The sequence below is a fragment of the Zingiber officinale genome, chromosome 2B (genome assembly GCF_018446385.1).
Source record: "Zingiber officinale cultivar Zhangliang chromosome 2B, Zo_v1.1, whole genome shotgun sequence".
Lineage (NCBI taxonomy): Eukaryota > Viridiplantae > Streptophyta > Magnoliopsida > Zingiberales > Zingiberaceae > Zingiber > Zingiber officinale.
The window spans coordinates 78,584,242-78,600,141 of record NC_055989.1 but is presented as its reverse complement, the minus strand read 5'-3'; the positions used below and the strand labels follow the sequence as shown (position 1 = coordinate 78,600,141).

Below are 15,900 nucleotides of genomic sequence, written 5' to 3'. Positions count from 1 at the left end.
CATTCGAACTAGTTTTATATCAATATGAGGTCATTTGATCTAATTTTTGGAAAATTGGTTGATGAACCAAACAATCTCAGATTGATATGAAACTAGTTTTATTGCGTTTAGTTAGTTATCTTGATTATATCAATACTCTCAAACGTTAATTTAATCTAATATATTGAAATCGGTAATTTTTTGAATACGAATAAAATTTTTCAAACACATTTATGTTTAAAAAATTACTGTTATTAATATATTGAGTAAAATTGATATTTGATGGCATAGATATAATCAAGAGAATTAGACGAACAAGGAGCTAGTTTCATATCAATCTTAGGTTGGTTAGTCCATCAACTAGTTTTGTCCAAAGTCGGCTGATGTATCAAACGATCTCGAATTGACATAAAACTAATTTCTATGTGTTCGTTTAATTCTCATGATTATATTCATACCCTCAAATATTAATTTGACATAATATATTAAGAGCAGTGATTTTTAAACATGAATGAGTTTGAAAATTTAATTCGTGTTCAAAAAATCACCGCTCTTAATATATTGCGTCAAATTGATGTTTGAGGGCATGAATATAATTAGGAGAACTAACTAAACACATAGGAGCTAGTCTCACGTCAATCCGAGCTCATTTGGTCCATCAACCGATTTTATAATATAGTAAGAGCAATTATTTTTTTCAACATAAATGTGTTTGAAAAATTTAATTCGCGTTAAAAAAACACCGCTCTCAATATATTTAGTTAAATTGATGTTTGAATGTATGGATATAATCAGGAGAATTAGTCGAACACATAGGAATTAGTTTCATATTAATCTAAAGTCATTTAATCCATCAACTAATTTTGCCCCAAATTAATTTTGATAAATAAAAAAAATCAGTCGACTGATTATCAAAATTTTAAAAGTTCATCACAGATAGAAATCAATTGGACAGGTAAAAAAAATTTAGTCGACTGATTTTTAAATAAAAAATCAATTCGACTTATTTTTTTATCAGTTGATTAATTAAGGATAAAATAAAAAATGAGTAGTGATTTAGTTATTTTAAAATTATCCTACGTGATTTAATAATTTAGATACTTATATATGCGGTCTGGTAAAACAGTTGTATATCCATCTGTCTTCGAAACTATTCTTCCATACATGATTTCATCCAGCTCTTCGTACATTTGCAGGTTCGGTTGCAAAATTTGCTTCTTATTACAAGAAATGAACTTTTTACTTGACAGTGTTTTTGTTGCAGACTTAAAGCACCACGATAATCCAATCTCCTTTGTTAAACTTGCAGCTGCAGAGCTGCTCTCTGGAGGTGTCCTTAAACCAGTCGTGTGCTTGTGTCACCAGCTTGCTTTAATTACTAGTGGTGCATTAGCGTTAAGAGAACTATGAAACAGTGTGTAATAATAAGGTACACTCTGCTCCTTGTAGCACTTTACTAGAGCTTTGTTTACCGTAGTTGCCTTGTTCTGTTCATCATGACTCTAATAGCATCCCTCTAGGAATCAATGCCGTGAAATTTAAACTATTTCAATTTCGTTATGGGAGGTTTAATGTGATGTAATGCGCTGTCTCTTAATTATATTCTAGAAGAAAATTCTTCACTTATTCATACAATATAGTGATTGGAAAATAGTCATGAACTTCAGCAGTCACGGCCGCCACCGCCGCCGCGATGACCAGAGAGAAGTTCAACATGCTCCGAAACTAGAAGTTCAACATGCTCCGAAACTTTCTTAGCTTTGCGGTAATCCAGGTAATCCTGATACAGGTAAGAAGCAAAACCCCAAATGGCAAGCAGCAACGCCACAACCTTGATCCCGCCCATCTTCTCATGAAAGAAAATCACGGCGAACACCGGCACGACGGGCAGCGCGATGGTGCTGATCACGTTGGAGAAGAGAGAAGACACCACGAAGATTAGCCCCACGACGCCGACCGACGCCAACTGCCACGAGAGGCCAGTCCAAACCAGAGTCATCACGTAGGACACCTTCCCCTTCTCAAACCCCTCCATCTCGCCCTTCAAGCCCTTCCACTCCCCGCTTGCAAACAAGCCCACGACAGCGACACAGCTCGCCACGAGGGAGGTGTAGATCTGCACCTCCAACACGACTGTTAAAGTCTCCTTTCGGATCACCTTCTGAAACGAGAGCTGCATCAGAGAGAGGATGAGCGAGTAGGTAGCTGACGCTCCTAATGTCAGCATGAAGCCGAGCACGTACTTCACCTTCGGAATGCTTCCGGAGCTTTCAGAGGCTTCATTGAAGCCGAGTATGGCAGCGGAGAGTGTCAAGAGGACGACAGAGTTCAGTATGCAAGCAGTGAACTTCTGGGAATTCAGATAGTAGGAAAAGACGGCATTGAAGGCCAGTTGAGTGGCACAAATCAGAGAGTAAGTCGAGACCGGAACGTATAAAAGACCGTAGGAATACATCAAGTCATCGACGCCGATGATGATGCCCAGACCGAGGTATATTAAGGCAATCTTCAGGCGAAGAGCAGGAGGTGTGACTGCTGCTGCTGGGGAAGGAGGTTGTCGGTTTGAGGGGAAAAGGAGAAGAGGGATGCAGACGAAAGGGAAGCCTGCACTTTGGACGAGTGTGGCCATCCATTTGCTGTTGCCTCCTTGGTTGTAGTAGAATCTTCCGAGAAGGGTCGCGGCCGTTTCGCCGATGAGGAGGAAGAAGATATTGAGGAACACCAAGAGCCACCATTGCCATCTTTTTTTGATCGTTGATGTTGTTGTAGTTCCTGACACTGACTCTGCTTGATCTACTGGAAGAATCAAATAATTCATCAAGATAACTTTGATTGAAACTAGGAATATGAACACTTTAATGCTTCACGATGATTGCTCTAACTTAAAAAACACCAACGTAGCTCAATTCAGATTGGAAAGAAATTAGGGCTTTTGACAATTAGCATCAAAATTGGCTAACCCTAAGAACATGGAAGGACAAGATCCATGTAGCCAACAATAAATAATTGGGATTTACACAGATTGATTGATGATGATAACAAGGAATTCACAGCCTTTCTGTGTGCTATCTTTTGCTAAATTTGATCATTGTTCTTCTTTGTAGTTGACACTGTGCACAGTAGTTTGTTGAAAGAATGAAGCTTTCACTCATATGAATTGATCCATCAAACTGAAATTTAGCATGATAAAAAACTAATTGAGAATTTGAGAGTATGTGTAAAGATTTTTCTTTTCTGAAAATTCAGAATGGTTTTGTCAAAATGCCCGAGTATATACTTGATTCATCAGTTAACATTCTTTAAATGCTCGTTAAATGATGTTTAACAGATGCATTAAGCATTAATTTCCATCAAGTTGTAGTAGTTTATCTCTCCTCTCTGACTCGATCACTATGAGAAAGGATATGACACCAATCAATCATATCTTGTTTTCTTCTTCTAGTTTAGTACAGTGTCTCTACCAAACAGCATCCTCCGGCTCCTTATGGAACTCTACAAAGTACACCCTTTCAAAAAAAAAAAACCTAGAAAAATCTCATCACATTGAAAAAATCGAAAGAAGTAGCTTTTCCTTGGAGCAAAAGAAGAACAAATCTTATTGGAGATTACAGGAAAGGGGAAAAAAAACAACTGCACCATCTCAGCAAACAAAAATAATAAAAATAGTGCCGTTCGGTAGAAAATACAAAGCAAATCGCAGAGCATGTTGCAAAACATCCAAAAAGGACAGGAAGGAAACAAAATGACGAAAGGATGCAAAGGAAGTCAGAGAAAAGTAGCGAAGGAATACCAGCCATGTAGAGCTGCTAAGCTCGTCGTCGACCTCCTCCTCCTCCTCCTTCTTGGTGTTGTTTTTCTGTGGCTATGAGTGATGTGTATTGGTTTGAATGGGGATTGTATTTCTGGGATTTGCGTTATATAGAGAAGAGCGGAGCAATGTATTGCAGCCGCCTTTCACCGAATGAAAAATAGTAATTTTATTTAGCTAATCTATTGTTGACATTGGGAATGAATGAATGACTGAACGAATGAATGAATGAATGGAGAGTCAGTGATAATAAAATAATATTAAAATGATAAAAAAAATTAAGGGGCGTTTGGTTTGTGTTTTTCATGTTGTTTTTTGTTTTTATTTTATGAGAAAATAGAAAATGGTTTGGTTTATGTTTTCCACCTTCATTTTTAATAAAATGAAAGAGCGTTTTTTAAAAAAACGAAAAACATGAAAAAATCATTTTTTGAAAAATAAAAAATACATATTTTTCAAAAAATAAAAATAAAAATGAGACAAATCAAACGCACCCTAAGTATTTAGTTTTCATATTTTATCTATTTAGAAAAACAACACTAAGAACTGCCCTTTTTTTATCTATTCCGAATCGGACAAAATATTTATCATTGGTCCTTTTATTTTTTTTTAATAAATTTATAATCTATCAACTTTAATTTCTCATCTCTTTGGAGAAATATTTTTTTTAAAAAAAAACATTCCCATTTCTTTTACCTTAATCTTAGTTCTGATATTAGAAACAATAATATCAACTACTAAAAAGATACTTTTAATTTGATATTATATCAAAGAAGTATATTAAAAAGAGGGGATCCTAGTCTTATAGTATGCTCTCTATTTATGACCCTATCTGAAAATCAAAGGAGACGGATGTTGGGTATATGGTGCTCCTGCTGATCGTGGGTAGACTCCGCTTGGACCTGCAACCACAACTACGCCAGGGAAGGGGTCCCCGGCGTTAGCCCTCTGACGCTCAAGTCAGTCACCAGTGATGAAGATGCAAGCGAAGTAAAGAAACGAGTGAACAGTAGCAGCAACAATAGTGTGCATACCTCCGCTGAAACTTGGACCCCCTATATATAGAGTTCCTATAGCGTGCGTGCACGCTTCCCAAGGCGAGCACGCGTCCTCAAGTTTTTCCTGAAAAGATGTGTCAGTAAAGTGTCCCTAACACAGTACCTTAATGGTCTGAGCATATCTTTGACGTGACAGTGGAATCTTTCGTTGTACGATCTTCTATCTGACCATGCCACCTGTCAGCGGCACTAGCTTTCAAAAGGATATTGAAAGATGGTGTGCTATTGTCTATTGTTGGCCGGAGCAGGATAGCCGCTCGGCTCGGGTCCCCACTGTATGCTTGACTGATGAGTCTGCTACCTAGCCGAGCGGGATAGCCGCTCGGTCGTATCATTGTTGTTTCTATATGTAGTTCGTTCGGTTGTAACTCTGTTCCGCTGTTCTGTTCCGAGTACTGTTATAAGTCCGAACAGGGTAGCTGCTCGGTCTGCTTTCCACATAACCTTGGTGACTTCTTTCTTTATTGAGCGTCGGCTGCTCGACGTGTTGTCGAGCCAGAGGTGATGTCGGATCGGGCACCCATCTTCCCGATCGGGCGATCCCCTCGCCCAATCGGCCAAACGTTGATCGCATTGACTTGACTTTGGCCTCCACCGTGGCAACAATCCTCCGCAGGGTGGGCCCCGCCTTATCACCGCATCACATGCCTCCCCCTCAAGTCTAGTCGAAGGAGGCTGCAAATCTGACTGACTGGACAAATTTGTATGCAAAGATCTGCCAACTGAAGACTACAGCAAGCCGAGCCCCGCGTCTCGAACCCCCGAGTATCAAATCATCATCCAGGGGCCGCTCACCAAAGTCTGGAAGGACACACGAGCTCGCGCGGCGATGATACCTCTGGGCGTGCTCGCGAATAGTTACACCCAAATGCCAACTGGAGTAAGTACTTTTTAGTGTAATTAATTTACCTCCGATCGGCGCTGACCTTTTCTTGCTTGTCCGCAGTATTGGGTGGAGAGTTTGGCCATGTGCCACATGCTCGCATTTTTGGAGGACAATGTCAAGAAGTTGAAGTCCTCGAGCGGCCAATCCCCTGTCGATATGCAAAAAGTGGCCAAACTGAAGGCCGGTCAGGAGAAAAGCACGAAGCTTCTTGAGGCCAAGTAGGGAAAAAGTGCAGAATAGGAGGTGCTGCTGGCTCGGCTCAATAAGCAGGTCAACACCTTCGACAAGAAGATTGAGTCGGCAAATGCGAGGAAGAACCGGGCCATTGAAGATTTGGATCTGAAGAACCAAGAGGGTCGGGCCCTTGCCAAGAAGCTCAAGGACGTCGAAAACTTTTTGGTGACCGAGCGGAAGAGATGGTCGGCTGAGGAAACCGCGCTCTGGGCCTAACTCTCTGCAAAAAATGATGAGCTGAAAACTGCCAAGGCCGAGCTGGAGACCTCACGAGCGGCCCTGAAGACTTACCAAGATGCCTAGTCGAGTAGGTTTGAAGCCAGGAAGCTAGCCTACATCCGCTCAGATGCATTTAATGATAAAGTTGCTGATAGGCCCTTCGGATTTTTGACCTCGTGATTGACGGGACGCTCAGCCAACTCAGGGAAGGTGGTCATCTTCCCGCCGCTCTGAAGGACAATGTCATCAGTCGGGACAAGATTACCACGTTGCTACCCGATGATGCCTTAGATTATCTTGAATGAGGCTGAGAGCTGTAAAATTTTGAAGTTTCAATGTATGCTCGCCCATTCTGCGAAGCTTTTATCTTTAACTTTTCACTGCCTTTATGTCTGCGATTCTCTCGACTGGCGAAGACTTGTATGTCTATTCGCTTGATCTGTTTTGCTCTCGACGCTTTGATATTTTGGTACATACTCCCGAGCGGGCAGTGTATCTGAAGACTTGTCAGTCGTTCGATGGTTAGCGTAGACTCAGGTTTAACGTCGCTGCTCGACGGTTTGTAAAAACTCGATTTAAGGTCCCCGCTCGACCGTTTGTGAAGACTCGAGTTTAAGGTCACCGCTTGACTGTTTCAACTCTAGGGTTTACTGTTGCCGCTCGACGGTTGATGAAGACCCGAGTTTAACGTCACCGCTCGGCAATTTGACGAAGTCCCGTGTTTAAGGTCTCCGCTCGACCGTCGGTGAAGACAAGGGTTTAAGGTCATCGCTCGACCGTTGGTGGAAATAAAGGTTCAAGGTCGCCGCTAGACCGTCGATGGAGACAAGGGTTTAAGGTTGTCGCTTAACCATTGGTGGAGACTCGCGTTTAAGGTCACCGCTCGACCGTCAGTGGAGATAAGGGCTTAAGGTCGCCATTCGACCGTTGGTGGAGACTCGTGTTTAAGGTCGCCGCTCGACCGTCGGTGGAGACAAGGGTTTAAGGTCGTCGCTCGATCGTTGGTGGAGACAAGAGTTTAACGTCGTCGCTCAATGATTTGAGGTGGACACGCGTTTAACTTCGCTGCTCGATGGTTTGATGTGTCGTTCGGCTCAAATTTTAGAAAACTTAATTTTTATTCTCATCCTGCATCCAAAGAGGACATACAAATATATTGTTTATTCACCCCGTGCATCTCTCATCCGGCCCGATAGGGTTAGAGACGATTCACGCTCCACAGCCGTTCGAGCCGCTTTCCATTGTCATCCTCAATGTAGTAGGCTTCCGAATGGAGCTTTTCCACGACCTTGAAGGGTCATGCCCATGGAGCTTCAAGTTTGGTGATGTCGCTGACCGGATTCACTTTCTTCCAGACGAGATCGTTGACTTGGAAAGATCTCGGGATCACTCTCCGGTTGTAGTTTTGCTTCATCCGCTGCCGATATGTCGTTAGCCAAACGTCTACTTTGTCCCTCGCCTCGTCAAGTAGATCAAGCTCCATGAGCCTCCGCTCGGCGTTGTCTTCATCATAGTACTGCACCCAATCAGACTCTACTCCAACCTCTACGAGGATGATTACTTCACCACCGTGCACCAAATGGAAGGGAGCTAGTCATACCGGTTCCCTCCTTCAGGATCGTGCAGAGAGCCAAAAACACTCTCAGGAGCTCGTCCACCTAACTGCCTCCGACGTGGTCTAGCCGAGCGCATAATATTCGAAGAATCTCCTGATTGGCAACTTTCGCTTGCCCGTTGCTCTAAGGGTAGGCCACCAAGGTGAACGCTTGCTAGATGTCGTATTTTTCGCACCACTCCTTAAGCCTCTAACTGGCGAATTGGCTCCCATTATCTGAGATAAGCCGATGTGGGATGCCGAACTGGCATATGATGCTCTGCCACACAAACTTGATGACCATCTGCTCGGTTATTTTGACCAGCGGCTCGGCTTCAACCCACTTCGAGAAGTACTCTACCGTAATGAGCAGGAATTTTTTGCTGACTGGTCTCCATGGTGAATGACCCTACGATGTCCATGCCCCATTGGTCGAATGGACAAGATACTGTAGACGCCTTCATTTCCTCGATCGACCGGTGCGAGAGGTTGTGATACTTCTGGTGAGACAGACAAGTGGCTACTGTCCGAGTGACATCTTCTTGGAGGGTCGGCCAGGAGTATATTTCACGCCAATGAGCGGCCGCTCGGATGTCCTCAGTAGGATCCTTGTTGCACTTCTCGCACTATACATTCTGCATCTTCCAAGCTAACGCACTTAAGTAGAGGCCTGGAGAAGGCTTTCTTATATTGTTGGTCTCCGATCAGAGTGAATCGTCCGGCTCTCTTTCTTAGTAAGTGAGATTCCTCCTGATCGGACGGTGTAGCTCCTGGTCATAGGAATTCTATCAGAGATGTCCTCCAGTCGTTCGGGAAGGTGAGCCCTTTCATTCGGTCAATGTACACTACCAAAGATACTTGTTCAATCGGCTGGGCTATGATGATCGACAACAATGAACTGGCTAGTTTGGCCAACTCATCTACAGCCTGGTTCTCCGATCGGGGGATCTTCTGTATAATGACTTCCCGAAAGTTGGATTTCAGCTTCTTGAAGACCTCTGCGTAGAGTTTGAGTTGAGCATTGCTTATCTCGAACGTCCTGGACAGCTGTTGAGCGGCCAATTGAGAATATGAGTAACTTTGGACCTTGATGACTCCCACGTGCTAGGCTACCTATAAGTCAACTATCAATGCCTCATACTCAGCCTCATTGTTGGTGGCTCTATAGTCCAACCGAACGGATAGTTGTATCCAGTCTTCCTGTGGTGAGATGAACAGTATGTCAATTCTGTTTCCTTGCCGAGTGGACAAGACGTCGACATATATCCTCCAAACGACTTCTGGCTTTGAGCTTTGTATCTCAGTGACAAAATCCACCAAGGATTGTGCTTTGATAGCCATTCACGATTGATACTAGATGTCAAACTCGCAAAGTGTTACGCAACCGCAAGTGCACAGTTTTGTCGTCAGTAATAAAAATATCGATCCCACAGGGACTGGTTATAAGCACTAGTAATCGTTCACTTAGGGTTAGCTAGACTAACAATGGGTTTGAGTAATCTAAGTAGAAAGGTTTGGAAAAGGAATCGAGGATTGGTGAGTCGAAGTGTTCACTTATGGGGAGTTCTAAGAGGTCGGTTTCGTTGTGGTGGTATTGATGTGTCAAGTCATATCTTACACTCGCTGTCCTTTTACATGCAATTGTCGAAAACTAAAGCGGCTATCCTTAAGCACTGAAAGGAAGAAGGTCCCTAAGAAGTTCTGTTACGGTTTACCCTTGTCACTAGGGCGCCTCGGCAAAGCTCGAGGACATGACTCTAATTGGTGAGTTAAGAATAGTGGTTAAGAGTTAAGTTTAGTCTTTCGTTCCCTTGAGGAGAATCTGTCTCTACTTTCAAGGGAGTATCCTAGATGTCCGTGAACGGGTTACCCCTGTCACTAGGGCCCCTCAGATGTATGATTTAGGGATAATCCCTCTAGAAGTTCGACAAGTTCTACACAATCAAACAACAATTGAGACAAAGCATAAAAGATCATCCAACGAGTATAAGCATAATGCGAGTCTTACATCAAACTGACCACAACTACTCCCTAATCCTAGAATAAAAGATCTACTCCATAAGTATCAGAGAAATACCCAAAGACATAATGTAGATAAACATACAATCTTCAGACACGGAGAAAGAAAGAAAGAATATGCTTATCCAATGATGACGAGTGGCCTCCGGATCAAAATCTCTGCTTCTAGAGTCGATGTGGTGGTGGGAGATCGCTGGACGGAAGTCCAAGATGGCATAGGATGGCTCCCAGGTGTTTCTCTAACTCACTGCTCGCTTCCCTGCCGGCCTCCCTCAAGAAAAAGGGTTAAAACCCTTATATAGATTAGGGTTCAGCGACGGCGACACGGCCATGCCAGGATGGCATGGTCGTGCTCTTCCCTTCCTCTGGTCGCGGTGCACGGCCGTGCCAATTGGCATGACCGTGTGGTGTCTGGCCACAGTCTCTGGGGCACGGGCGTGCAAGAATGCACGGCCGGGTTCTTCTTGGTCTTGGCATGAGGTGGCACGACCATGCAAGGATGCATGGCCGTGTGTTGATATGTTTCTGTCTTGGCCGGACGACCGTGCACTACTCCCCTACTGTCTGGTCACACGAGCGTGCAAGGATTGCACGGCTGTGTTCTTTGGCTTGTTCCGGTGTATTAATAATCGCCGTTTTCACTCTGAAAGTTGTCCCTATTAACACAAAACCACACTGAGAGCAGATATCCGAACAAAAGATAATATATAATGAATACAAGATGAAAGAGGCAATCATACATCGAATATGTATGCATAAAGTATGTGAATGTGCGCTAAAATGTGCATAAATGATCATACTATTTGCGCACATCACTAAGCTCCGTCGTCCACTGAATCAGTCGTCCAGACACCTCGAGGTTGAGGAGGACTCTTCCTAAGGCATTGTTGGTCATCACAATTATTGAGTGCGTGAGGAAGTACGGGCGAAGCCTCCGTGTTGCGAGTACTAACGACCAACTTTTTGAGACCAGTGTAGCAGGATTCAACATCTTTTAATATATGGCTCAAAAAGTACACAGGTTGTTCTTCGTCGTTCTACTTAACTAGAGCTGAGCCAACCACATGTTCGGTAGCAGATAGATTCAAAGCGGCTCACCGACACACGACTTAAATAACATAGGTAGAGAGTTGAGGTATTCTTTGAGCTCCTCGAATGCCCGATTGCACTCCTCATCCCATTAGAATTTGGTGGTTTGACACAGTATCTTGAAGAATGACAGGGTCTGGTCGGACGACTTGGAGATGAATCTGGATAACGCCATGATCCAACCGGTCAGCCATTGTGCTTCCTTCAAATTACGAGGTGGGGGCATATCCTGTAGTGCCTTCACTTTGGTCAGATTCGCTTCGATGCCCCGCTCGGTGATGATGTAGCCCAGGAAGCATCCACTCTTTGTGTCAAACAGACACTTGTTTGGATTCAGCTTTATCCTATAGGTCCTCAGCGTCTGACAGGTCTCCTCAATTTCTGCACACAGGTCAGCAGCTTGGAAGGATTTTAGCAATATATCATTGACGTATACCTCCATGTTAGGGTCAATCTGCTGTTGGAACACCTTATTCATCAGGCTCTGATAAATGGCTCCTATGTTCTTGAGTCCGAACGGCATGATGTTGTAGCAATACGTCCTGTCGATCGTGATGAAGATGACCTTCTCCTGGTCTTCGCAGGTGAGCGACACTTGGTGGTACCCTTGGTACGCATCGAGCATGCAGATCAGCTCATATCCTGTAGTATAGTCCACCATTTCGTCGATCTGAGGCAGCGGATAGAAATCCTTTGGGCATACCTTGTTCAGATCATGGAAGTCAATCCAGACCCGCCACTTGTTGCCTGACTTGGAGACCAGCACGACATTGGCGAGCCAGCTCAGGAATTGAACTTCTTATATGTGGCCGACATCCAGAAGCTTCTCTATCTCCGCTCGGATGATCAGGTTCTGCTTGGTGCTGAAATCCTTCTTTCATTGCTTCACTGGCCGAGCATCGGGTCGGACATGTAGCTCGTGTTGCGCGACGCTCGGGGAGATCCCAGGAAGCTCATGTGCCGACCATGCGAACACATCGTGATTTTGCTTGAGGCAGGCGACCAACTTTGCCTTCTTCTCCACCTCTAGGTCAGAGATAATGAATGTGGTTTCTTCGGTTCGGTTTGGGTGGATCTGAACCCCCTCTTTTTCTTCATAAACTAGAGTGGGAGGTTTTTCGGTAATAGCTTTTACCTCTAGCCGCGGATTCTTCCGAGCGGCTTTAGCTTCGGTCTTGATCATCTCGACGTAACAACGCCGAGTGGCCAGCTGGTCGCCCTTGACTTTTCTAACCCGATCGTCGACCGGGAACTTAATCTTCTGATAGTAGGTAGAGACTACTGATCGGAACTCGTTGAGGGCCGGTCAGCCTAGGATGATATTGTAGGATGACGGTGCATCTACCAGGATGAAGTTTGTGGTCCTTGTTCTCCTGAACGACTCCTCTCCTAGCGCGGGGTTGTCATTAGCAGTAGCTCTCCTCGGTCGATCTGTAGTTGATCAAACGCCTTCTTAAAAATTATGTTCACCGAACTCCATGTGTCAACAAAGATACAGTGAATGGTGTAATTGGCGATCACCGCTCAGATGATCGAAGCATCATCATGAGGGATCTCCACTCTCTCTAAGTCTCTGGGTCCAAAGCTGATCTCGAGCCCTTTTGCCTTCTCCAGACTACATCCCACCGCGTGGATTTCCAACCGCCGAGCGCATAATTTCCTAGCTCTATTAGAGTCGCTGCCGGTCGGCCCACCGGAGATTATACTTATTTCTCCTTTGGCGACGTTGCTTCTGTTCTCTTCTTCCAGCATAGAGGGTCTATTTCGATCATCTGAGACTCTGGAGGGATCAACGTTCTCTCTCTGTTGGTGATGATGGTGCCCCTCGGGCGATCTTCTCGCATCCTCTCGTTGCCCGGTGGATTGATGTTTGTGCCGCCGATCGGGAGAAAGAGTTTGGCGGCAGTATCCTCTTGGAGTCGGTTGAGTGGCAATCGGCGTCAGACCACGACAATCACGCGTGTTGTGTGTTGCCGAGGGGATGTCCATGTCTACCTGATTAAAACATTGTATGTAAGCTTGGAGCACTTCTTTCGGTCCCTGCTTCAGGGAAAAGAGGCTGACGCTCATCTTCTAGTAGCGTCGGCTGCTGGCGAAATTATGCAGGAAGGCCGCTCGGAAGTCCTTGAAGCTACATATGGATCCGTTCTGCAGCCTTCAGAACTAGCGTTCCGTCGAGCTCGAGAGCGTAGTGAGAAAGACACGACACTTTACTCCATCTGTGTACTGGTGGAGCGTGGCTTCGTTATCGAACCTATCCAGATGGTCATCTGGATCGGTTGATCCATTGTATGATCCAATTACCAGAGGGGGTGTAGTGTCTGGGTAGAGGATCCTGTAAGATCTTCTCGGAGAACTGTCAGTTGATCCGTTCGCACGATGTGTTGTCTCGGGTCGTCTTGCCTTTTCGTGCATCTCGCACGGGCGCGTCGTCCGAAGATGATCCCCTCTCTTGGTTGGCCTGGGCTATATCCGAGGGTGTTTGGAACAAAGCCTGATGAAAGGGTATAGGCGTGGGCAGGGCTTCCCCCTACGTGTCGATCGACCCTCTGTTCTGCCCCAGATAGAGATTTGTTCCGATCGGTCCTCGTTTCCTGGTCGACCTCCTGCTGCCAATGTCGTCTGCTGGGCTTGCCGTTCGGCTAAAGCCTGTTGTTGTTGTTGCTCGACTATCTTCTTCGCTCAGGCTTGCATGAGCATGTCGAGCTCTTCTTGGGTGAGCGTCATAGTGTAGAGTTGTCCAGCGTCCTCCACCTCCTCAGCTCGGATGCAGGCTACATTCCCACAAACGACGCCAAATATGATCCTGTCCGAAAGTCAAAGGAGACGGATGCTGGGTACGTGGTACTCCTTCTAACCTCGTGTAGACTCCGTTCGGACTTGCAACCACAACTATGTCAGTACCGAGCCAGGGAAGGGGTCCCCGGCATTGGCTCTCCGACGCTCAAGTCAGTCACCGGCGATGAAGATGCAAGTGAAGCAAAGAAACGAGTGAACAGTAGCAGCAATAGTAGTGCACATACCTCTACTGAAGCTTGGACCCCCTTTATATAGAGCTCCTGTAGCGCGCATGCATGCTTCCCAAGGCTAGCACGCACCCCTAAGTTTTTCCTGAAAAGACGTGTCAATAAAGTGTCTCTGCCACAGTACCTTAACGGCTTTAGCATATCTCTGACGTGACAGTGGAAGCTTCCGTCGTACGATCTTCTGTCTGACCATGCCACCTGTCAACGACACTAGCTCCCAAATGGATGTCGAAAGATGGCGTGCTATTGTCTGTTGTTGGGTCGAGTGGGATAGCCGCTCAGCTCGGGTCTCCACTATCTGCTTGACTGATAAGTCTGTTACATAGCCGAGTGGGATAGCCGCTCGGCCGTTACTTCTACTATCCTAATTGCTGAGTCTACTGCCTGACCGAGCGGGATAGCCGTTCAGCCGTAACATTGCTATTTCTGTATGTAGTCCACTCGGCTGTAACTCTGTTCCGCTGTTCTGTTCCAAGTACTGTTGTAAGTCCAAACTGGGTAGTCGCTTGGCCTGCTTTCCACATAACCTTGGTGACTTCTTTCTTTATTGAGCGTTGGCTTCTTGGCGCGTTGCCGAGCCAGAGGTGATGTCGGATTGGGCACCCATCTTCCCGGTTGGGCGATCCCCTCGCCCGATCGGCCAAATGTTGACCGCATTGACTTGACTTTGACCTCCACCGTGACAACGGTCCTCTGCAGGATGAGCCCCTCCTTATCACCGCATCATTTATAATAAAAATTTATAAAATCAAATTTTGAACTCAAAATAGTAAAGCCATAATATGAAATTCAAAATTTTCACAATAATTTTTTTAAAATCCATAACTAATCAGTACAAAACCTAACTTTTGATGTTCTAATATTTTACATAATCTATATTATCCAGCATATAATTGTTTATAAATTCAAAAAATATATATATAATTTCTATAATTTAACAGTGTTAGAATTTAAATTTTTGAAGAAATATTAGAAAAAATTAAAGCTTTTAGTTAAATAAAATTTTGATTATTTTTGTATACATATTTACTGTACAATGAGGAAAAAATAAAAGGTAATCTTTAACCAGCATATTTTGTATGTTGAACTTTTGCCTTTAGGTCACACGAGACGACTAGGAAAGTTTCCTTTCTAAGAGAAGATTCATTTAGGATAATAGCTTGAACTTTAGTCTTTAGGCCATGGGAGACAACTAGGAAACTTTCCTTAATAAATATTTAATTGACCTGCCATCCCAAAATAAATCCAGGTAAAACAAAAAAACATATTTGGTGGTAGGCCACGGAGCTACTAAAGAAACAGAATAATCATGATCACTGTTTTTGATGTTAGCGTGAGAAAGGAACCAACAATAACGAAAAAAATTTCTCCCTTATTCCTTTTTTGTGTTTTCCCAGGCTGATATTGGTACTATGTCTAGCATCTGAACCTAGTTAAAGTAGAATACAATTTGAAGAGTTCTTCACTTGATATTCTTCAGGCTCTTGTTTACTTGTATTGAGGAAACACTCTCATGTCATATATTTTCTATTTCCCATTATCTAGAAGAGTAGGATGGGTCAGACTTGTTGTATTTGTTTAACATATATAGAACTTATAAACGTGTCCAGCACCTTTGTGCTTTAGTTATGTGCTATAGTGGACTGATGCCTGAGTTTGAGACCCTATCAAAACCCTTCGACTCCTGGATTATCTAGATGTAGAACCCCACTGCCTTGCTTTTCTGCAGTGCTAAGCGCATTCGGCATTTGACTGGTATATCCATGCCGAATAAAAATAATGTTTGATCCCCTTTGAAATCGGTGAAGGCTGGAGCATCGGCGAGCTAATTGAAATGCCGATGAGAAGAAGACATCTAACAAGAAGCGCCCGTGAATACACGGAGGAGGATGGGAAAAGAGCATTAGTAAGCGGGCCAAGGGATTTTTGGCATAACCACACTGACACTCAAGTTGGTGTGGTAGAGGAGAGAAATAACGGATGAACCA

General features: G+C 44.3%; 1 protein-coding gene across 1 annotated transcript; it reads right to left on the bottom strand.

Moving 5' to 3' along the window:
- Positions 1-1,630: 1,630 nt before the first annotated feature.
- On the bottom strand, positions 1,631-3,868 carry LOC122045966 (probable purine permease 11). Its single transcript, XM_042606419.1, has 2 exons — positions 3,770-3,868; positions 1,631-2,775 (listed from the first exon to the last, which is right to left on the bottom strand). Exons 1-2 carry the CDS (start codon positions 3,774-3,776, stop codon positions 1,643-1,645), a joined length of 1,140 nt encoding a protein of 379 aa, XP_042462353.1. The 5' UTR covers positions 3,777-3,868; the 3' UTR covers positions 1,631-1,642.
- Between the last annotated feature and the right edge of the window lie 12,032 nt (positions 3,869-15,900).